This window comes from Lepeophtheirus salmonis, chromosome 6 (assembly GCF_016086655.4).
Source record: "Lepeophtheirus salmonis chromosome 6, UVic_Lsal_1.4, whole genome shotgun sequence".
In the NCBI taxonomy this organism is placed as follows: Eukaryota; Metazoa; Arthropoda; class Copepoda; order Siphonostomatoida; family Caligidae; genus Lepeophtheirus; species Lepeophtheirus salmonis.
Genome location: NC_052136.2, coordinates 25,998,504 through 26,024,299, shown reverse-complemented (window position 1 = coordinate 26,024,299; position 25,796 = coordinate 25,998,504). Strand labels below are relative to the sequence as shown.

Below are 25,796 nucleotides of genomic sequence, written 5' to 3'. Positions count from 1 at the left end.
GCTTATTCTATATAATATATCGAATGTCTCTCTTAAAGTGTTTTGCTACAAAATAAAGAGTTTTTAAAAGTATTTTGCTAGGGGAAATCATCAAAATTATAAAAATGAGGCTATATATTTCAAATAGAAGTGGTATTTTATTAGTACTTTAATCAAAATTAACATTAAAAACATATAAAAAACAAAAGGGACTCTCAAAAAGTACAAAGTTGGTCCAAGTCTACAAGTCAGAAGATTTTGTTTGAAATTTAACTTTTTTTCTATTAGCTTCTGAATTCTTAGCTGCCATTTTCTTTTTTGTTATAATTCGGATGTCAGCAATCAGTTTAGCACATAAATTTTTACCCATGACATTAAACAAAGCGAATGAAATTCTTTGAAGAAAAGCTAACTAGGAGTGTCCTTCCATGCATTATACTCACACAACGATGATAATTTCATAGTTTAAACTGTCCTGCGCCCTGTCAATGAATGTGGCAACAAATGAAGCTCTATGATTTGGGGTGCCAAGTAAACTGTCTTTCTCTTCAGGAGTAGCTGTGATGTAAGAGAACATAGAGTAAGTATAAAGACAGGAGAGGTAGAGAAGGTCGGATGGAGTCGAAAACCCCCCTCTGCTCATTATGTCGATTAACTCTTTCAGGATTGGTTGGGCTATCGAAGGTTATTGAGTATGGAGGTGCGTCTCTGATGACCACTAAATCTTGGCATAAGGTACAGCTAATATTCTTCTTCAAAGAAAAACCAATATACCCGGCAACAAAGTAGAGAGCATTATTCTTTCCCTTGGAAGCTAGTTCCTGGAGGTCATCTGGTTGCCAGTTAGTCAAAATGAGCTTAGCTTTTACCAGGTCTTCGTCCAGTAGAGCTTTAATTTCTGAAGTAGTCATACCTGAAAATTTAAAAAAAGTCAAATATCGTAATGATATTATTCTATTGTAAAAATAAGTAATACCTAAATAAAGAAGCTTACTATAACAAATATCTTATTTACCTGAGAATTTGACAAGACTCCGCATACGAATCTTTTTCTCTGCTTCCAGGATCTATCTCACGCTGATGTAGTAGATATCCCCACGTAGTTGTCTGTACCAGGCGAACCTTCTTTCGATGGGATCAGACTGGAACATGCCGAGGAGTACATAGGAGAAGATACTCTGCCAGATCTGCTGCGCCAAGGCACGTCTGCTTTGTTGCTAGGAAGGTTTCTGCTGTGAGGTCAGGTGCTTTACTGTTTTGCCACTCGATGATAAAGTCAACTAAATATATCAAGAAAGAGAGGCCACGTTTGTTCTTCTCAGATATTGGTTCCCGAAGCTCATCTCTCTTTTCGTAGCCAACTCCAGGTGTCTTGACGCTTAGGATATTCCGCATAGTTCTGACAAACTCTGAAAATTCGACTTTAAACTCCGTTCTGTTGTCTTTTTTGGAGTATTACTTAAGTGCTCCAATTGATGATTCGTGAAACACAGTATGCTATTGTAGTTCATTGAACTTTTGAGCCCTACGTGACATGGTCCCAGCTTGAGTTGGGCTTGATGACGCTTTAGGAGTTGAGAGGTAGTTGGGACAGTTTGGCCATAGGGATGGTACTACATCTGGTTTGAGGTACCTGTAAAAGAAGGACAGTTATTAGCATACACATCAAAAGTGAGCAGCTGTCTTACCTCTTCTTTAGAGCCTTGCCAAGGGTCTGACTTCTTTTTACACTCACAGATGAAATCAGAGTCGTTGAAATGCAGGGAACACAGCTTTGCACTCTTAGATGGTGGCTAATCTATCTTCTTCAGATCTGTTTCTCTTGGAATGGCTCTTAACCAGGCGGTATCAAGTCCAGAGTTTCTCTCCCACAGATGGATCGTAGCACCAGACTGTTGTGGCTCGTTGTCATAGCCCGTTCCACACCCTGGAGCACAATACTTAGTGGACATGATTGGAATTACAAAACTCAATAAAGATGGCGTCCACAAAGTAACTACTAGTTATTTCACATAACATACATAACACTAGCGAGCTCGTTAAATGAAGTTGTATAGTTTTTGAGCCATAAAAAAAGTCGGATACTCCAAGGTTAATAGAAATACAAGGTTATACCATAAAGCGAGTACGACTGATGTTTGACTTTCCCCATGCTTTTTAATATGGACGTTATAGACTATAATTATGTGTATTATTAGTGGTTGCTTCTTTTCCCAAAATCTGTTTTCCTTCCCCAGAAGTCGGTACGTTACATAAATTGAAAATTATAGCAATACTGACGTCATAGACTATGAGTGATTGCGTGTTTTGTCAAAATCTACCTATTTTGCCCTGCAGTCGGCACGATGCATCAAATTGAAAATTCTAGAAATCCCGATTATATTATGGTCTAACTTTATGTGCTTTCTAATAACCTTGGAATACTCCAAACGAGATTGCTAAATTAGATCGAATGTAGAAATACGAGAATGCTTCCATGTATGTCTGGGACGGCAAAGCTTTTTTTGTCTAAAGTGTCTATGGTATTCATTACTATGACCTATTGGAATGGAACACTAAAATCTCAATTTTAGCGTTCTTCCTTCAAAAAAAAAATTATGTTCCGTTCATGGAACACCACTCAATTTTGTGTTCCAGTCCGTTTAAGCAATATAATATTTTTTTATTCATAAATAATATATCTTGTTTCTGACCTCGTGAATAATTGTTTCTACTTTCAAGAATGTATACATTCCTCCAGATCTTTAAATGTATCACCGTATACTTCTACATTTATGAACTATCAGGTTCCATAAAACGACAGAATAATCGATTGAAAGATCGAGTGAGGAACAGAGAGAGTCCTCATTCACCGCTCCTTCATTGAAGTTCTTGAGTCTTTTCTCCCTTAAGTGAACTTTGCTTCGTCTCCCACTACAGTAAGAAAATTATTTCATTGGTAAGTGTTCTTGATGTATATAAAGCAGAAATAACTCATCTCCATCACATTGATATCCATTCAATTTATAAGGTGGAGTATAAGGTATGGTTCTATATGTATAATTACATAGCCTCGACACTTTAAGCCTCTCCCTGATTAATGATTTCTTTTATACTTATGAGTCTCTTTTTGTGATTAGAAAACGAGTGGAAGATGATTCTAGACTCTTAAAGATAATGTGCCTCTCTTTTTTTGACAGTTCTGTCTGCAAATCATATTCTATTCTACTATTGTATATGAATATATATTGTATATTGTATCAAATCATCCTACACTTATGTTATTACACTGAAGAGTTACACAAAGAAAAATTAATGGAAAATACTGTGAGGAACAAATAAATTTATCATTCTACATCCAAAAATCTTTCAATGAAACACTTGTGTTCAATTCTCCTAAAGTCAACTCCTACTTTCAGTTAGCTCTTTTTTTTTAATAAGAGGCCTTCAGTGTCCTTAATGCCTATAACGCATGAATCACTACAAAGTAGTCTCTATCACAAATATCAATTCCATTTATAAGTTTGAATTCGTGCTGTACTGAAAATATGGACAATGATACATCTTGAATTCTTCAAGCCTCACTCTAGTAAGCAGGCTTGTACCTGTTCATCCTTTTTCTGTTCATTATGTAAAAACATTCTGTTTGCAGTTGAATCGTTTATTTTGTAAAAACTTTCCGTTCCCCCTTCATTTTTCGGTTCAATTTTTCATTTTTGAATTTTTATTTATTCATTTAATATTTATCTAGTATGAAAAGTCCAACCTATAAAAATACTAATTAATATATTTGGACCTTTTTGTTTTGTAATACATAAAAATGAGCCTCAAGGCATGTCTTTTATTATTTATTGTATTATTAGAGGTATTTATATTTTCTCAGAATATAATAAATGTCTAAGCCAATTAATATATTCTGCTTTGTGTAACAGTGTAATATTGAAGATACATATTATTGGCTAATATTTTGATTGATTTGGATTGGCCCTGATCGATTGCATAACTAATCAAAATACCATATAAATGAAATTTAAATACAAGAAGCAGGAGTAAAGAGAAGCGTCATCCATTCAGTTTTTATTTTATTTTTCAACTGGGTTTACTTGAAGCTCATAAATGAGTAACTAATTCTAATTAACTCGAAGATAATGCTATAAAATCGACTAGAATTATGTAATCAAAGACTCGCAACAGCGAATTATAGTTTCAAAAAAAAATGATTTGAATTTAATAATGCAATAATAAATCCTCCACAGTTTGCTAGGCCCATTTATCAAGCTGTATATGCTTCCGTGCCCTAAAAAATATGCCTCTCTCTAAGTTTATCAAATAATTATTGGTGGCAACTCAGCTTCAGTAAATTAATTACAAAATGATACAAAATGCCAATTTACGGAGAGAAAAAAACTTGCAGGAGGTGTACGCGGAAGTATAGAAGTGTTTTAGGGACTCTCATAGAAATGCTGGATTTTCATTACTTAAATGGGGAAGATCAATTTCACGACAATTATGTTTAATGTAGATAAAGTATTAATATTTCACCCAGTATATATTTTTTTTCAATCCGTTGCCTTGTTTAATCGCAATATTCACTGGAAAATAAGTAATCTCAAGATAGTTTTCGAAATTACAAATGAGGTGTAATGGATCAAATAAATAGTAAAATGGACTTTAAAAAATTTGTTTATCTAGTATCTTGTAAAGTTTCCAAAAAATTTGTTAATACGACGTAAATTAATTTTAACCTTTAAAAAAACCTTTTTTTTTTAATAATTCTCATTTATTGTCTGGAGAGCGTGGAACGATATTCATATACTCGAATTTCATATTATACAATTCAAGTGCATCTATTTAAAAGTATCATCTTTTACACAATACTGTACTTTTTCATTCCTGATTTTTAAAAAATTTCTTGAATTTTAAGAAAGTTGAGTTGTTTTATTGAAATATCATATTTTATTAGCGGACATGCATCTACTATACTATAATATTATATTGTTGTATGTTTGTTTGAGAGTTTGTCCGCTAATAAAAATGCCTAACCAGGGTTTTTATTTCAGAAATGGATGCAAATACAGGCCGTAGAACTCTGAGTTACGTACCTATGTTTCATTCTGATGAGACTAGATTTCTAGACTCTGGAGGGCAAGTTTGCTTTTCGCTAATAAGTTATTTTTTTTTTTTTTCATAAGACAAGATCGATTCCACGCGTGTCAAAGTTCTTTTAAAGATATAGGTTGTCAATTCGAAAATGCACTAAAAAATTAAAAATCCAAAAAAATCGAATTATTGTACTAACAGAAAAAGAGAGAACGTACATGTATTAAATACGAACTATAAAAAGGGAATTATGAAGAGGATTGGCAAGTTTGTCTTGGTATGTATGTTGTCTATCAATAAGCTTTACTAAATTCTGGAGTTATTTATTAATCATTAATAAAATAATTCTTAATAAATAAAATATATAATACGGGTACGTCCACCTACAACTAGAATATTACATTATAGTGTAGATGTTACAAACCTTTTTTTTCGAGCTGTTTATCCTATAACCTACACAAAAATCTGGGATCTAATAAAAATAATATTTCAATAAAACAACACAACCTTGATAAACATCAAGAGAATTGAATGAAATTTTCAGAAATTACTGAGAACAGTATTGTACAAAAGATGATATTTTTAAATACATCCAATTGAATTGTATAATATGAAATTCGAGTATTTGAATATCGTTCTACGCTCTCCAGAAAATTAAAGATATTTATTGAAAAAAAAAGGAGAGGTTAAAAATTAAGACCAAGTACTTTCATATTGCACAGTAATAAAGATTGAAGGTGCTAATGTCGGGTTAAAATTGATGTACATCACATTAACATATTCATGAAAACTTTATATGAGTATAGAAGAATAATTTTTTTACAGTCCATTTTAACTTTTATTTGATCCGTTACACTTTATCTGTAATTTTGAAGGCTATCTTGAGATGACTTAGGTTTTCTGCTGAAAATGGTGCGATTAAAGAAGTAACGGATATAACAAAATAAAAAAAAACTTGGTAAAAGATTTAAAATTTATGTATATTATATCTAAGTGATGTCAAATTGATTTCCCCAATTTAAGTAATAAACATCGAGCATTTCTATGGAAATCCACAAAACACTTTTCTCTCTCCGTAAATCGGCATTTTGTAAAATACCTAATTATTATCATTGTAATAGAAATATAATTAGAATGATCTTTCTCGACAAACACAATATATATTTTTTGATTTTCTCTCCATGATGCTTCTCTTTTCCTAAAGTACTCAAAGGAAAGGGAGGGCAAATAGTAGAAGAAGAGCATGCTTTTTACTTCTCTTCACTGATTGGCTTAAAATTATCAGCTGCCATTAGGTCTATATTAAAGGTCTTGAAGGCAATTTATGTACTACATTGTGAGGTTAATTTAATTATTTATGATAATTAGACAATACTCTATAATTGCAATATATTTTCCATAATAGTATCGAAGGAAGTTGTGGATAAATGTCATTAAACGTGCGAATTTGACTCCCACTAGAGATTCAAGAGTTTACCAAATAATACAATCAACTATTTTTTTACGCTGTGAGGTATATGAAAATTAAGGTAATGGGTTGTTTTATAAGGATGTCATTGCGCTCCATATTCTAATTATTCAATTTTTAATTTTTTGCTTTAGGCGGACTTCGAAGTATCAATGTTTCTGTGGAAGTCTCCAGAAGGATGATGGCGTTTGGTACATAATGCAATTACTACTTTATTTGAACAGGCTAATATAAAAAAAACGAAAGCTCCCGTTTAACCGAAAATTTCCTAAAAATATTATTTAAGTTTATAGTGTAAAATTCATTTAAGCATTTAATATTTAAAAAGTAAATTCGGCTCTTTCTTAACTTTATATTTATTTAAAAAAATTAATTTTTAATTGAATTCTTTAATAAAGATTCGCAAAGTATTAACAACTATTTTATAAAAAATAATCATTTTTAATTATGAGAGAATAACAACTGTATATCTGTCGGTGCAATAGCTGTAGATTTAGATCTTATTTATTTACTTTATATTTAAGTTGTTGATTCTTCAAATCGTAAAGGTGACCAAGTTAATTTTCGTTTTTTTTAGCACACTGTCAGATCATATTATTTTCAACTATATACTATTATTAATTAACATAGTAAAAAGGTGTCAGGGAAAATTGGAAAGGGAGAAAAAGACAAAGTGACAATTTGGGAAAAATAGGAGATATTCTTTTGAAGCTAATATAGTACTCATCACCAATATTAATATAATCATACATAATAATGAAATCCTTTATGTGAGTGTGTTTGATTTCCGTTCGTCCCACTTGGAAAAACAATGATAAAAACTTCAAAAACAGAGACATATAAAGACTTTAGACATAAAATAAGAGTTGTTCAAAATTCCATAAGTTACATATATAGGACTATGTTTCATTTTGATCAGACCGAATTCCTGGGCTCTGGAGGACAAGTTTGTTTTTTCGCTAATAAATTGATTTTTTTCCGTATAAAAAAATCAATTTCTCGTGTCTCAAAGTTTTTTTTTAAGGTTTGGGTTATCTATTCGAAAATGCACCAAAAAATTAAAAATCCAAAAAACGAATTATTGTCCTAACGGAATAAGGTTATTAAATATGAATTAAAAAAGGGAAGAAAGAAAGCAGAGGATTAGCGAGTTAGTATTAGTATGTATCTTCATAATGGTTGAAGAAGGAAAATTTTATATAATAATTGTATTTATTCCAAGAATCACCCTTACTTCTGATGGCGAGGAGTTTCCATTTTCACTTGTAGAAAACAGTTTTCAATTTAGTTAGCAATGGCAATGACGATAAATAAATCACAAGGCATTTGAAAAAAATTACTTTATATTTACCAAAATTAGTATTTTCGCATGGCCAATTATATGTTGTATTTTCAAGAGTGTCAAAAAGGGTTCAGCTTTGATTATATTTATATCAAATGGAGAGAACAAAAAATGTTTTATACAAGGAAGTTCTAGAATAGAAATTGACCTATTATCAATTTATAGTAGATCGTCTTAGTTTAGAATTTTCACATACACAAATGAAATATATATAAAATATTTTTAATTTTTCATTGGGTATCTTTAAACTAATTTGATAGCGGATTATTAATATTGGACAAGAATTATGGATTGACGAATAAGCATTAGCATAATATTAGGCAAGAGCAGAAATTTCTACTTTGTTATGATCCGGGATGTGTCAGACGAAGCGACGGTTTGTTAGTGGCGCGACAAACCACTGAGAGGATTTGGAGAGTCAGTCCAAGGTCGGGTTGTTGGAAAGCTCGAGGAAAATTATACAGGTTAGTACAGTTGGAGCAATTTGAAATTGCAATATAACGATGGTCTTCGTCTCTTCATAGACATTCTTTCTTTTCTAAAGAGAACAAAACAGTAGCCTTTAAGTCACTTGTTATGGTCCTCATAATTTGGCTTGATATCCATTTGGAGTATGAATTCACAATCCTAGGTATACAATTTCGAGAATTTGAGTAACTACGTAATGCAGCTTGTTTCGTTCTATTGCAATTTCAAATTGCTCAAACAGAACTGAGTTTTACAGTTTTCCTCGCGCTCTCTAAAGCGGCTCATAACAAAGGGGAAACCACTGTTCTTGCCTAAAGCATTAAACCATGTAGAACATCGAAAGTAACGTCATTATTAGTGGGGGAAAAACAACACCTAATAATCAAAATTTACTTTATCTTCCGCTAGAGGTACCATTATGTTAAGCATTTTGGAGAATCATTTCCTATTCTCTCGTAAATGAGTCAAGTACTGTACTGTTTCTACTTTTATTTACTTCATTATTCATATACTTTTTGCTTGAGCAATTATGGAAAGGGAATTATGATTCAAAATGATTTTCACATACAGAATGGTCTACAAGTTTCCAATTATAAAGATATTTAAGATTTGATATCCATTTTTTTTCTTCATGCGACTTCTTTTGGATTTGTGAGGATGAGAAATTTTAAAAAGCAAACGTTTCCTTGAAGCTTTTGGAAATTTGACTCAGTTCAATTTTTGCATCCTCGGACATTGCCCCAGTATTTTGAAGTAATTTATTTCAAATTTTCTTTATAATAATATGCAAATATAAAATATTTGAGATAAAAATAAAACATATATATAATTTAAAAGGATTATTTATTCAAAATTATTAAAACACAAGGTACTACTATTTAAAACAAATCCCTAAATTTAAAAGAAATGACAATCATAACAAAATATAAAATATTTGAGATAAAAATAAATTATATATAATTATATTACTTATTCAAAATTATCTTGGGAAAATATTATGACAAACATTGACTATACTATTTCCTCAGACTAACGGTGCTCGATGCGCCACTTGGTTTAATGCTTTACTCTTGTCTAATATTATTTTAATGGTGGTTCATGAATCCATGAGTCGTGTACAATATGAATATATCATGTTCAATATATTATAGCTGAGAACGGAGAATTAAGTGATTAGCACTTCGAATCTCTGTCATGTATGTTTATTTGTCTTAATCTTAATAATAAATATACACGAATTATATTGGTGATAATTATTAAGTCGGTTTAAAAGATTTTTTTTTCATTCCAAGTTGATGACTTTAATCACAAACAGAAGTCTTCTTAAACCTTGGAGGACCATATTGGCATAGAATATAACATTTATGTATCCTTCAGTTTAGTAAAAGTAATAAAAAATGACTAATTTAATTTAAAAAAATAAATTATCCCCGTTTGGTAATCATGTTCAATAATGGGGTAAATAAATATTTTCCCAAAAAATATTTTTTTAAATCAATAGTCACCATTCAGTGATGTAATGAGCAGTATTTTTTTAAGTAGTAGTATTTATCAACACTTTTAGTGGTGAATCATGCATAGTCACTGAAATCTACTCCGAATAACAAATCCTGGATTACAGCATTGCTGATTGAGAGGGTTTTTTTTCATTAAATGTATTTTATATTAGTTAAAACACTAACAAATAAGATATTGGATGTCCCTTGCGTATGTAATGAAATATTCAATATTTTTTTAGTTCTGAGGATGTAATTTGAAACGATATTAATAGAGATTGATTCACTCATAAAAAGCAATATCAGACATGGTTATACTTATTGGTTGATATTTTACTTAAATTCTACTACACGTACCAAAGGTATGGTATAAAACTCGATTCGAGGATTTCTCTACAGAATCAGACTTCAACATAAAGACTCGAGATTTCAACATAAAGACTCGAGACTTCAACATAAAGACTCGAGACTTCAACATAAAGACTCGAAACTAAACTCAGACTCATTAACACATTTGCTAATTAATTAGTTAATTTGGATTGTAGAATATTTTTCATTCTTATTTTTTAACAGTGCTATACGTGGTATGTTTATTATTTTTTTATTTTAAACTGATTTTATTTCTTTTATAGAAATACAATAATGAAAAATAAATTTTCCCAAATAATTAATTTGTATGATTTAAAAAAAGTATTTATAAGACGTTATCTGCATCAGAATTTTCAAATATTATGTATAAAAATGAAATCTTCTTTTTTTAGTGAGTATTTTTATGCAATCTACAGATAATGAGTTCACATGATCATTATTTCATTGTATAATGATGTAGTTTTTGTTTCATTTTTTTCGCTTTAAAAACTTTCTCCGGGATTGGAGGAGAGAGAGAAATAGAAAGATAAAGAGACTGTCATTCGAAATAACTGTTTAATAGAAAGAAAGTACTTTATAATATACAGCATGAGATTAATACAATATCAATTAATAATACCTATGAATTTTCCTCCTGAATCCTGTGGACATTACCTATGTTGATCCCCTGTTGTCAAGATTACATACATAATAAAATGTAGGTACTCATTATTTTTTCAAGAAATTATCGAGTAAAACTTTACTTTAGAGGAGTATTCTTATTTTTAAACAAGCTAAAGCCTGAAAGACCTTTCATAAACATAACTATAAATTGTTTTCATACTGGTACTAAAAAGACAAAAGTTGGAAATTATAACTAAATCATAGTTCTAGATACTAAATAAATAAGAATTTGTACATATTATATGAAATTTGAAAAGCAGTTGGTTAAAAAGAACTGAGTACAAAAATAATTCCAGTACATACATACATTATGACACATTTTGTATGCTTAAGTGTAACGATAAATAAATTCTCTTTACAATTATTTAATTTAGTTCTAGAATTTCCTGGAGATATTCCAATTGTATTTTTTCTTACTGCATATATATATATGTACAATGTACATTATAGCAAGGTTACGGGTCGGTAGAGTATTTTTTTAATACATAGTACATATAATCTTAACCTGACACGTCGGTACATATATGAGAAAGGGTCAGGTCTCTCAAAAGCTCTCTCTCTTATCGCTTTTAGGTTTTTTATAAGGACAAAAACCCTAATCTTAATCTTTTTGTGAGTGCACTCAAAAACAAGAATCAGTTAAATTACTTTATACGAAAATTAGTTTTGATTGAATACAAGGGATCCTAGGAGACTTCCCTAGTTTTGTTTGAATCGGTATTAGGTATATAAAAATTTATTGTGATAAGCTAACACTTGTTGACATTTTTATAATTTATATTAATGCTCTAAAAATCCATCTAAACGTGTGTTGGTAAGATATTTTACTTTATGTTGACCTTGGATAATTAAGTTCACTCCAGGAGTTTTATTTAGTATGTATTATTAACTATTTATTGCATATTAAATGTTTTATTCCACTCACCAAAGATTAATTTTTGAATCTATTATGTGTTATTTTTCTTCATTGTAAGACTTAAAAATAGTAGAGATGTAAGGAAAGTTCTTGGATAGCAAAAAAGAAAGTAATTTTTATTTTATTTTATGCATATGTATGCATGAGCCTATATTTAAATATAAGGGAGGATCCTGATTTTTAATCGAAGAATAAGATATTATGAAATATAATAATGAATATTCACACTCATTCCTTCATTCTTAAATAAATCAAAAAACATATTTGATATAATTCTTAAACATCCTACGGTCAAAATATTTTCTCACGTTGTCAAAGTTCCAGGTTTTTTTTAAGTCACAAAAAAACACCCCAAATTCCTATTCGTTGTCCTTGGAAGTGTAATTATTGGGAAATAAATTAATTATTTTTCAGGAGGGAAGAAAATGGAGAACGCAGAGGCCTATAAGGTGATGACAGATCACTTTGAAGGGATCGATAAGCTCGTTCCTGAGGCCCCTCATACAGAGGGTGCCCCCAATTTCAGACGTGTAAGTTGTAAAGCACTAATATACATATGAAATAGCTAAAATGAAATACCATTTTATAGCTTCCTGGATTTCCAGTCTTTGGAGCGGGACAGCCTACTGTTGATGGGTTCAAAAAATGCTTAGAGCCAATTCTAAAGAAATACGGGGATGAAAAACATATTTTCTGGGTTAATCTTAGACAAGAGCCCGTCATTTATGTCAATGGAAAGCCATATACTGCTAGAGATCCTGAAAAGTAAGGGACTTACATTCAATAAATAAATCACTTTATTTTGTGTTTTTTTTGTTATTTTTTAGTTTAAATCAACACTTGGAAGTTAAGGAGGCTGATAATGTTTCAAAAATGGAGCAAACTTTTGCTGAAATTATCAAGAAGAGAGGAGATGAGTTTGTTTTTTTCCAGGATCAATATGGGGAGCATCCAGATGAGAGAGCAGTCAAGAATGAAGAATCCAAAACTAAGCTAGAAAGTGTTTCAACTTTGACTAATATCTTTGTTGATTTAAAGAACGAGGTAATGAAATAACAATATTAATTACTTTCCATTAATTAATTATCATTGTAATCATCATTCTTGCTTTTCCAATGCTCATTATATCACTTATATATATATATAATTAATTATGATGTTTTATTTTACTTTGCTTTTTTTGGCTATATTATAACAAAAATCTAAATATCTTTTTTGTTACCCTTTAGATGGACAAGAACGGAATTGTAAGATCTCATAAATTTAGGTTGATTTACTATATTTACAACTCTTTTAAATTCTAATCATTATAACTGCATACAATCTCATCCCTTAAAATCCCCTTATTTGGATTAATTTCTAAATTTAAATTTTAAAAAGCATGTGTAAATGATTTTTTTTAGAGAGATATAATCTGAAAACTAAATAATGGTTGTAATTTGTTTTCTTTTAAACAGATTTTTGCCTATAAAATGATGTTTTTTAAAGACTAACTTCTTAAATTTTAATCTCTTTCCTCAAATAGGACACAATAGTTTATAATTATTATTTCTCAACCTTCTACTATAGAGAGGGCATATTATCTAATTATATATTATGTATGTTGTGTACAAGAATAGAGTAATTATATGCATCTTGGAACACATCATTAAAATTGCATGAATTTGGGGAATTCCAATTCTTTTAAAACGTAAATTAATAGTCAATCGTAGAAACTTGTTTGATTTATAACCAATAATAATTAATCGTATGTTTAATACAATTCATAAAGGACAATTGATTAAAATAATATGCCTATAATTCAAAGTCATATTTATTATTACGAGAGATAAGTAAGAGAGAAACGGAGTGTAACCTTCAATTCTTGCTTTACTCTCCAACAAAGAAACAGTATATAAATGAATAAATACATCAAGTGTACATTCAAAAACTTGTACATGTAGAACACAAAAGAATTAAACACAAAATAGATTTTTTTAAATTTTTTGCTCCTCAATCAACTGCTCATTATTCATGTACTTTGGGACAGAACATGTTAATCGATGATGCAGAAACATATTTTCTAATTCTTCTAATTAAAATTTTCTTACAAAGGTATCAAAGGTGGATGCTCTTCGAATCCCATTGAACCAAGACACATCTCCTGACGAGAATTGTTTTGATCAAGTTGTTTCTCTACTTAAAGATACATCTGCTTCAACTCCAATTGTTTTCAACTGCCAAGCTGGGATTTCCCGAACTACCACTGCCATGGTCATGGCTGCTCTCATGAAGGAGTTTCAACTCGCTACGGAATTGAATTGTATGAAGGGAATAGTTCCTGATGATATTTTGGAGGCTCTCAAGAAGAAAAAGTTGGGTCTGCCCGGAATTGATTCTGATGCACCCAAAGAAAAGAATGCCCTGACGATGGGTGAATTTGAAGTTATCAAGGAATTAATTGCTAAATATCCTGATGCCAAGATTGCTAAGGCCCAAGTCGATAAATTGATCGATCTCGCTGCTCCTCCACCAAAGGGAACCGGTGTTCAAAATATTCGTGAGGTTATCATTCAAGATAAGATGACCTTCGATGTAGCTTCTGATGATTGGCAAATCTTTTTGAAGAACAAAATTATGAACAACATTCAGAGATATTTCTATCTAATTGTATTTGCTCTCTATATACGTGAAGTTGGACCTAAACAATATCCCGTTACTTTTAAAGATTGGATGGCTAGCCACGAAGACTTGAGTGCCATGATTGCCGAAGGACGTGGAAATCTTGAATGGGAGAGAAAGATTCCAGATGAGAAACTCACTGAACTCAAGGAACTTCTTGCCCATGCTGACTTCAAAAAAAATATGGCTAAAGTGATCAAGAGGATTTATGAACTCGCTTGGGATCAATTCAGCGATTTACCTCGTGGCAAGCATAAGAACAATTCTATGCACAAACTTGCATCTAAAACCATGATTGAAATCCTACCAGAGAAACTTTCTGCATATGTTGAATCCAAATGTGGTAACCTCGCATCTACACCAGACTTTTATGATGTCATTGGTCAAGTGAGTTGGTACGAAGAGACTGTTGCAAAATAATAAGACGCATCCTTACTGCAATCATTAAATCATTCAAAACAAACACAAACATTCTTTTTTTTTCGGAATCATCAACAGGTTAATTATTAATTATACTTTATTAAGGCATGATTTTTGTATCTCTACCTACCTTAAATAAATACCTATATTATTATTTCCATTCATTATTAATTATCGTATTAGCAAGAACCATACATACTACTTTGAGTATCCTCATAATAAAATCTCGCTGTCGATATAAACAATACTCTAAATACACACATAGCCTTACTAAATTTCCAATACTTCTTGTGGAGTTTAGAGCTTAATTGTTCCGGATCCGTGCTTCATTATGAAAGGTGGACCCACATAGGGTAGATTATTTTAAATAAAAAAATAAATGTCTATTTTTTTTATAAAAGCTCATTAGAAAAAAGAAGGAATGTCTTTTCTAAAAACAAAGTCATTTGAAAAAGTATTTACCAATTTTTTTTTTACAAATAACACAAGAAAGGACCCTTTATTTTATTTTACAAACAAAAAATATTTGAAATTTCTTTTCTAAAGGAACAAAAGTCGAAATTAAATTCAAATTAAAATAGAAAGAAAATGACCCGCAAATTTATCTTAATCCTCGGGCACCACTCAAGCTATAAGCCACCCCTGCCTCTCTGTATTATGATTAAATATCATATCACTTTTCAGCCACATTCTATAAATGGATATTTTTAGGACTACGGATCCGTAGTTGGTGCATATTTAAAGGGATTAAAAAAAATTGATATAAAAATTGTCATGCAAATAATAAATAAAACATAGACATTACAAAATTTAATCCAAAATACACTATTAGGCTTATCATTGAAGAATATTAAAAAAATCCTGATTGTTTATTGAATGTACATAGGTAGTATCTAACACTTTCAAAATAAAGCCATTGAACCCTTCCAGCTGTAAGAGAATTATGAATATATTATTTTTGATTCTAGGCCAAAACGTAAAAACAAAATTCCATGTGAATTTTGTTTTAAAACAATAATACTTATCATTTCTTTAAGAGTTACGTTATATTTTAATAAACTATATCAATTTATTTTAATGTCAGTATTTATATGAATTAATTAAAATTAATCATTCAATGGCACAATACAATTGAGTATATTAATGAATAATGAGTAATACTCCGTTGTATAGAAGTTGAATCTTGAGTACGTGGTTACTTTTATAGTACCTCGGAACTTTTCCAGCTGAAACAAAAGGTACAAAATCTGTTGGTAGTTAGCCAATTATCCTAACTATGGAATTATAATTCAATCATTACTGATAAATAATTCTAATTCGACTAATCAACATTCAGAACTCTGATTGTAAATTAAATAGAAATTTCAACCACAAACAACAAAATACTATGTGAATTTTTGTGTACGTGATGTAATTTCGTGTGAGAAAGCCAAAAATAAGATGGAGAGCTTAAAAGGAAGAGTTAAATACTATATATTTGTATCTAATAAAAGACCAATTGAAATTTTATTAGATGCTTTATTTGACATTTCTGATGAGCACTACAAATTTTGCCTGCTGGTTCATAATATAAATAAAAAGTCAAAATAAAATTATAATATGAATATGATTCCATTCATAGCTGGTAATTAAAATTACTGATGAGGGATGTGGCTTTCGAAGGAAAAAAAGTGTATATTTTTCTTAAACTTGTTATAAATATATTAAATTTCAGTAAAGGAACTAATTAGGTTCCAAATATGAATTAATGAAGGATACTCTAAAATTGAAGACGCACCTTTTTTCCTTTCTTTTTTTGATCAACTAAGGGTAATTTTTTAAAGAGGATAATAATTTTGAAACGAATTTTTTGCAAATAAATGTAGTTTTTTCATTTAAATTTTTAAATTTTTTTCACAAAAGTTAGATTTTTAATTTTTTTTTCACAAAAGTTAAATTTTTAAATTTTTTTTCTCAAAAAAATTGTAATTTTTCAATTTTTTTTTAGAAAAAATCCAAAATTCAAGCTCTCCCCAAAATATAATCCTGCAGACGCCCCTGAGTATAGAGTTGTATAAAACATGAGCTTACTTTATGCCTACAAGATTTTATTCACTTTTACATACTATTTTTATACAACTCTAATCATGCATACTCCTTTTTCTTTTCTTTTTTAATATGACGTACATGCTCCATTGCATTATTATTTCTTAGATCAATTATCTACGGCGTCCCAAGAAACACTCAAAAATGTTTGTACAGAATCCAAACAAAAATCCAAGGATATATACAGCCAGACAAACTTTGCTCTATTAATATAGATGTTTATGATATGTATGAGGGAGTGCTATAAACAGTGATCCTTTTATACATATGTCCTTTTTTGTTTTATTTTTTAATATAACACAATGATCAATAGCTACACATCCTCGTAGTTAAAAATGAGTTCTTTTGAGACAATCAAGCAAACCAGCATGCACATAAACTTTGTTTTATTGATATAGATTAAATAGGGTAATTTTTATTCTTCTGATTAGGGATGAAAATTGCGTGTATTTTTTAGCTCATCAGGTTTTTTTTTGTTTTATTTAAAATTGGAAATCTGAAAATAAATGATATTTTCCTAAGACCTGTAAAACTTGTAAACTTCCTTAGCTACTACATTAAATTATATTCAAAACGTAATTAAATATTCATGTGTGCTCATAAAGACGGACCTTCAGGATTTGTTGCAGAAATATAAATGTAAGTCCTTGTTGAACTCAGAGTAGAATTAAGGATCGAGATCGGAGTAATTCTTGCCCATGTCTTTGTTTATTTTCTTCTTACCTTTCTCCCTCGTCACAGCTGATTGTAGCTGATTTAATGAAGATCTTAGCTGCTCTCCTCGAAACCATTCTTCAAATTTTTAGGGTCACCATCTTGATTTTCGCTTTCTTTTTTTAATGTCGAAAATATAAGGGATTTTCATTACTTTTACTGATAAATATCGCGTACTTTGTTCAGATTTTCAGCCACTCCATTGATTCTAACTTGTACTCTATATATACAATAATATCTCAGATTGTGAAATGGTTTTTTAATCAGGGTTTTTTTTTTGCACCCTCAGCAGTTTTTTACTGGAATGAAATAATGATTTATTGTTTGATACGTTAATGTCTTATTTTTGTAAATTTTTCCCTCCTAAATATAAAAAGTGGACAATAGTTAATAATATTACTGTTGATTATTTTCTTATGTAATAAAGTAAAGTTTATCTGAGGAAGTCTCATTTTTAATAACGAGCCTGAGTTACTAAAGCTCAGAGCCTTAAATAAAGAAAATAGAAAAAAATATATTTATGGCTGTAAATCCTAAGTATTTTTAGGGTGGAAGTTTTCTTGTTGTTGGAAACCTGAAAAATGTTTATTTTATTTTCTTAAACTGTCATAATTATTTTTTTGCAAATTTTGTCCATTTGTCTGCCCATAAAGTCATTTTTAATGTGGGATTGTTATCCAAAGGTAGTTTCACGGAATTTATTGCGGACATCTTTTCCTTTTTTTTTTTTTTTTGTAAATTAATATTAGACTTTATTTAATACAAAATCTCGCTCGAAATGCATACATAAGCAACTCAGTGAACCCACTTTAAGAAAAGCGTTGTAAATCGTAAACATTTTGGGCATGTATAAAAAAAGAAACCGAAAATCAAGATGGTAACCCTGACAATTTGAATAATGTTTTGGAGGAAAGCAGGTTATCTGTCATTACGTTTAGTTATATAAGCTACAATCAGCAACTATGATATAGAGGAAATACGCACAAGCCCTATTCTGTATCAAGTAAGTTACTCTCCTTCATTCATTCAGACAAACTTTGTTTTAATCATATAAATTTGCTTTATTGATATAGAAGAAATTTCCAAAAAAATATCATTGTTACTCTATGTTTTTCATGAGCACATACACACACACTTGTGGTTAAACTTTATACTTGGATGCTATTTTCCTGAATTATTCAAGAAGACTAATGATAATAGCTTTAGAAAACGAGAAAACACTGTTCAGGTTGGCAAGAACAAAAAAATCGGCACTAAAAAATGCTTATGATTTATAACTCTATGCGTGACTTCTTGATCTAAAATAAAACTATGTAGCAACGGGCGTGTGTAGGTAAAGGCACTCAGCACGTCATAATAAAAAATAAAAGGAAATGGGAGAACATTGTATATTTAAGGCTGGAAATCCTGAGCACTTTTTAAAGTTGATAACCTGGACAACGTTTTTTTTATTTTCTCAAGTGGTTATCATTATTCTTTCTTTCCTGAAGGCCAAAAACTTTCACCTCAAAGTGTGAACCAGTTCTAGGACAATTGCCGAGAGGTGAGCTCAAATTTATATAGGGCAACTTCTAGCCGGATAATTTCCTGGATTCAAAGCAAAGTCACAAAGTCTTTGGATGAAGATTAAACCTGCTCTTGCGAGCTGATGCAGTTCCCTCTTTTTTCCATTGTCAAAAGTGAAGCAGGGAGACTCAGCTCGTCATGATAGAGCAGAAAAACGACCTAGTATAATGGAAATAGACACCAACTTTTTTAATATTCAACCAAAAGAAAGTCAAGCTGAAGTAAGAGAGTTCTCATGTATAACTATCTTTTATTAGGCATATGTCTATGATATTCAAATGGGCGATCTTTCCATGGACGTGGAGACAGTGATGTTATGACTGAAAATGAGGATCAAGCATGTTCTGATAATACTCAAGACAAAGTACTTTCACAACATCAAAAAACGTTCTAACCTTCATTAATGGAGAAAATCTCATTTGACCCGTTTTTCCTATTGAAAATTTTGTTGACGACTCTTCTGGTGCGTAAAACAATTACAAGTTTGTCTTAAATATTGAAACTGTTATTTTTCAGCATTTTCTTACTATTCAAGGATGAAAGACATTAATTATTTTAACTGTCGATCATTTGAACTATAAAAATTATGATTTAACGCAAAACGATGAGCTTTTCTTGACCTTTATGAAGCTCTGTAAGATGATTTGGAGCTTTCAATTTTCTTCAAAATACATCGAACTTCAGTTAGGAAAGTTTTGAAGATGTGGCTCAATTTTTTATATTAGAGTAACAGTTAATACACCAACGCCAACACAAATTGCATCTATGCGAATTCATGTTGAGTGAGTCACAGGACTCACTAAGACATATAAAATTATCCAAGGAGAATTTGATTGCAATAAAACTATAAAAGGAGGACACATTTTATAAGTCTGCTTCGTTTTATGTAACTTTTTGGTATAATATAGTAAATATTAGTTCCTAGACAGTCTACAAGAAAATCAGAGTTTACCTATGGGTCTGGGATACGTACTGAACTGTTCTGAGAGAAGAATTCACAATCTTATTAAGATCACTTACTCCTTAAAAATAGATAATAGAATAGTATTTTTCCTTACTTATAGGAAGCTGCCCTTGAATCTGGTAAAAGTAATTATGACTCTTTTTCATCTTTCTTTCTCCATTTTGAATTTCTAAGAATGAACATTTGGGGCCTGGACTATTTTTTTAATTTCGTTCTGAAATGGTTAATTTAATTTTAAGAATAGCTTTTTTACTGACACATCCATCAGGAGAGCCAGCCAAAAAGTTATTTTCAGGATTAGTCAACAACCCACATTCCTTAACTTTGTTATCGGTAGCATAATAATATTTTATTTTGGCTGAAAATTCATGAGTAGACTTAGAATTTGTGAGATATCGCTGTATTACTCAAAAATTGATCGTTTTACCTTTTTTTTGTACTTTTGTTTTTCAACACTGGTATAAAATAAATAAATAAAGTTTGGGTTCTAGTTAGATTAGACTACAGCTTTTGATGATATTTTTCGAAGGAAAATCTACCTGCCAAAACCCACCTTCATCGGTTATATTTTGTCCTGTTTTTCTTTGATTTATACCTATATTATTATTTTAAGATCTGAATAAAACAATATTTTTAGAGTAAATCCTTTATTTAAGGAAACAAAATGAAAGTTCAAAATATAGAAGAAAATTTATCAATTTTTATCAAAAACTTGCATAATCACAATAAGAGTGTATGCTACTATTAGCCTCATTTATGAGATTTTTGCTAGATATATTAAAATATTTAAATCTAACATTAGCAATATAATTAGCAAAATGATGTTGTTTTTTACACTTAAGTTTCGATGAGATCTCGATCTCCGCCAGAAAATTCACACAACATAAGTTATTGATTTCTCGGAAATCAAATAGGTTCACAATCTTCAATTTTGAAAACTTAATTATGGAAGAGGCCATGTATCCGGATATATAAAACAATAGATTGATTTGAGATTCTATTCTTCCATAGTAAAATTAGAATTAGAAGAACTGAAAATGAATATATGAATTTGGAACAATTGGATCAGTCCTTACAAATTATATGATGTTTTTATTTTCACATTCATGCTTATTATTTGATTTTAATTTAATATTCTTAAGTTTCTAATTTTTTATCTTAACGTATGTACTAAGGGGTAACCGTTTATCGGTAATCTGATTTTCTATTATGTATTGATGAAAAAGATATATTAGAAAAGGTTTAGTTTTCCAATGACATTTTTGTAAACTCTAGTCATTTGAAAATAACATATTTTTAATAGAAACTATATATTTGTAAAAGGAATTTAATCTCACGGGGAAATTTGGGGAAACCTTGTGGACACCTGAGGCAGTGTGAAGGTCCTTATGATACAGCTCCAAAGTTCTTATTGCTATGATTGTTTCGTTCACTATGCAGTTTGACACGAGGGCATATAAAAGGTATGAAAAAAATAATTTACATGGTATTATATCCACACTATTTGTTGTCTATTAGAATAAACTCTGCTTGAAAGCAATCCATAGCAAGGCATCTTCCGATGGAGACGAATCCGAATGGAATATGAGACACAGGATAGAAATTCACTTGAGGAAAACTTGCTTTTGAACTTTTCTATTTGATCAAAAAATTACTAATGTGTTCACAACTCATCTGCTGGCAATGCATACTACTCGCATAGGTAGGCAGTAAACAATGATAATTCATCCATCCATCCAGGGAACTCTTGACGAGTTGATCTCGATCTAGGAATTAGGGAAGTGACTGAGCGAATTAAGTGGGCTTCTCTTATATTTGTAATCCACCTACCACATGACGACTGCTCCGATTTACAAAAATGAATCCGTCAAAATCTTTGATTTGAATTGAACGATTCGATTTCAAATTATTGTTATTGTATTATTGTTTTGCTTCTTTTCTCCTTCTTTCTTCCTGCAGCTGCTGGACTCAAGTCCTTGGGTCCTTTAGATTAGCCCAATTCTTCCTTCTTTTTTTTTTAAAGTTTACGCCTCGAACAACCAATTTTATCAATATTTTTAGGACCAGTATAAAATGATTTGATTGGTTTTCCCCATATGTGTCCATAAAGTCCAGCTAACCCTTCATCAGCCTCTCTTTTTTTGAGGTAAAATATGTATATAAGGAAATCAAGGTTATGATTACATGATCGGATATGTGAGGGAGCCACATTCCGACAACAACCAATTTGAGGACGAATAAAATTGGCACAAAATTGACTGTTGAATAATCCCAATTGAATCTTGCAACAAATAATAAATACTTTTGCGCCAAACTCCCTTATTCTGATCTTCCACTTATACAAAAGGTTAGACCTAATATCAGTGGTGGTGGTGATGATGAGATGCCTCCGTCTAACAAGATTCCTGAAGATCTCGCCAACTTCATTTTTTTTCAACTACTAATGTTTAAAAAAACTTGCACTCTTTTTTTGCCAATTTTGGTCCAAAAAATAGCTTAAAAATCCTAAGTCTACTCATGAGATTCACCATGGAATATAGCGACAGAAACAAAAGTTGGTATTCGAAAAATAGACTCAGCTAGTGTATTGAAATCTCATCATCCTGTAGACTTGCAAACGTCGCCAAGTCAGGATGCAGTGAACTGCTACTTTTTTTTTCTTTCCATAAGTTTGGTATTGATTGCTGCCTTGTTTCTACCTCAATACTTAGGATTTCTGACTCATATAATTTAACACAATCTTTATCTAAAAATGAGTAAATGACTGTATTAAATAATCGTGAACAGGTACGGCTGATTGGAGATCGGCAGATCCAAATGTATATCTCCATGAGATGTCGACGCCTGAACAATAGCTGCAATTTATTGTTTTAATTCGCAGCTCATCCGAATATGCTTTTCTATTTCGGAAGCCTTTAGGGTTAGGATAATCATCAACGTGGGTACCTTATATGTAGATTGCATTAATTAAGATATGAATTTTTGAGGGTGATAGAACTGTAACAAAGTTCAAACGATTTCTTCTATTTAAATAGGTTCCCCATGAGCTAATTTTACTTTTGAATAATTGCAACTGTTCTGTACAAGATTCAAGCACGTTAACGGTCCCATTAGAGATAAAGTCTTCCAAAACTATGAGGGCAGATACTATGTCCTTGCACATAGGGTGAGCCCCAATCCCACCAGCATATTCCCAGTTGCTGCTTAAAACCTCTTTTGATGTTGCTACAATAAGCTTTATGTTGTGAAAAACACTCTTCATTTCGGTTCCTACGATTCCCGTAAAGAACCTCTTCTCATCATCAGGGTTAAAAAATATCATAGCCATTACTGAGCTACATAACTTAATCCCTTTGCGTATTGAAGCCAGATCTTGGTTCTGAGAACAACTTCCCATCTAGTGTTAGCTAACATAGTGGCAAAAATGAATATTTGTCATAGGGTGGATGTCCAATCTATTGCATTCAAAGATAGTTCTGAAGAGTCTTGCCCGAATGGCATTGAATTCTCTTCAGTAATCTGAATAGATGAGCCGACGAAATCATCATTCTAATCCTATGATGGAAGACCCTCAATCAATTGGGTTTTCCTTCCATGAGTCCGGGCACCTATTCGTGAAAGTTCACACTTCAGCTCCGTCGATATTCAGTCAGAATAACTTGTTTTAAAGTCCATATTTTAAGAGATTTTAATCCTCAGAGCTTATCATAAGAAGTATAAAAGAAAAAATATAGGGCTGTTACAAATAACGTCATTTGGTGGATTTACCTTGAACCTCTTTGTTTACTTTAACCCCCTATTAGAATTATTCGTTAAATATAAAATTGAAAGAAAGAAAACACAATGACACTGTATATAATAATTAATGAGGACCGTCAAAACAAAAGCAAGCAAGGATAACTTTTTTCTATGGCTTCGTGGACTCAACAACGTTTTTGAAACGATGCTGTATTTCTTTTATTCGGATTCAAAAAGCTTCGCGTACACAAGAGGAATAAATCTTTTACATCTATGTCGATCAAGAATGTTGATGTAACTAACGCCCAAATATTACTATTCTTTACTTTTAACTCAATTTGAATTTTCAGAGCTAAGAATAAAAAAAAATCCTTTATAAAAATATATCTGCCTTATTGGAAAAGGATAAAATCCTTAAGTTTGAAGAAATCAAGGAAAAACTTGATAGTTCATGCTTGCCTCAGTGTATTCACTAAAACTATGACGGAGAATTTGCCATGTTTTTTATGCTATTTCAACTCCTTTATGGCCTTCAAGGCAAAGTTATTTGTCTTTTAACATATTTTTCAATGGCTAGCCAGTTTCCATTAAGAGGTTGATCATATTTGTAGGACTGAATTCATTCAGTGATTTTCCTATATAAGCACTATTCTTTCTTTTTTAAATTAAAAACCAACTTTTCTACCCTCTCTAACATCAAAATGGTGAAAAAACTTTTGTAGTCAATGACAGAAGAGGAAGGATCATTTTATCCGTTTTATTATTAACCAGCTATATTTTAATTTTAATTTATCCGAAAGTAAGAAAATTTTCTTCAAAACTTTTGTGAATGTCTACTTTATGGCAAAAAACTACTCCAGCCCTTCACAATCAAATTTGAGACTCAGCAATGATCATCTTGTTATCTGTAAAACATTTTAAAAAACTGACGATTGCCTTTAATTTTAAAGGAGAAAAAAAAACGTGACCTCCTATAAGGGTACTTCAACTTCCATTTTTTTTAAAATATGAAACGCACGCTGTATGCTTCATACAAAAAGTCTAATTTCATCAATATGACTACATTGTTATTATTTAAATCAAAAATGATTTTACTGCTTAGAGATACATAACAAACTTTACTTTAATAATATAGATTAAAAATTAAAAAAAACACCAAAAGTAAGGAGGAATTCCTCATTCAGAGGGAGATGTTAACACTGCGACGATCTATTAAAGAATGAACCAAAAAAGGAAAAAAAATAATAATAATAGGGACGATGAAATTTTGATAAAGGAGAAACATAGTTTAGTGATTGGAAATGGAAGTGCGTTTGTTAATTCTTTAATATATCTATGTGGTATTATAATCTTCAACTGAAAGAAGAATTTGCCCCTATCTTTGGTGTAAATTGTTTTAAAAATACTTAATATATAGGTAAATATACTTATAATATTTTCCCTGTACTAATGCTATTTTAAATGTAGATGGTTCTCCTCTATGTGCCATATTTATTAACTCTACAACAATCTTTTTGCCTCTGTTTGTTATTAAGTTTGTTTGTGTTGTATCTTGACGAAGTTGATAGACATAAACTATTTATAACCAGGGATCCAGGAACGACCGAAGAGAAAGAGGTGTAATAGAGGAATAATACGATAGACGACTTATAAGGAACCCATATAGCAGGATTAAGCTAAAAGTTAGTGATCGATTTTGATCAAACTTGTTACGAGGATTATATATGGTCAAAGTAGATGTCCATTAAATTTTGAGAAGCCAAGGTAACAAAACATAAAAAGTACATAATCGACCATAATTTTTGAATTTATTGAGATTACAACTCGATTTTATTTTAGGGAGAGATTTTGCGCTCTATCGAGCGCCC

General features: G+C 30.8%; 1 protein-coding gene across 6 annotated transcripts; it reads left to right on the top strand.

Annotated features, from left to right (window-relative positions):
• Positions 1-11,315: 11,315 nt before the first annotated feature.
• On the top strand, positions 11,316-15,015 carry LOC121119491 (paladin). Of its 6 annotated transcripts, none has more exons than XM_040714162.2 (6): positions 11,316-11,588; positions 12,195-12,310; positions 12,370-12,545; positions 12,608-12,824; positions 13,010-13,027; positions 13,875-15,015. In XM_040714162.2, the coding sequence occupies exons 2-6, from the start codon at positions 12,206-12,208 to the stop codon at positions 14,859-14,861; spliced, it is 1,503 nt and encodes a 500-aa protein (XP_040570096.1). In that variant the 5' UTR covers positions 11,316-11,588; positions 12,195-12,205; the 3' UTR covers positions 14,862-15,015. The 6 variants fall into 6 exon arrangements, with proteins under 6 accessions (XP_040570096.1, XP_040570098.1, XP_040570097.1 ...); XM_040714163.2 differs by having other exon boundaries at positions 11,527-11,678; XM_071889760.1 differs by lacking the exon at positions 11,316-11,588 and adding an exon at positions 11,945-12,104.
• The last annotated feature ends 10,781 nt before the right edge of the window (positions 15,016-25,796 follow it).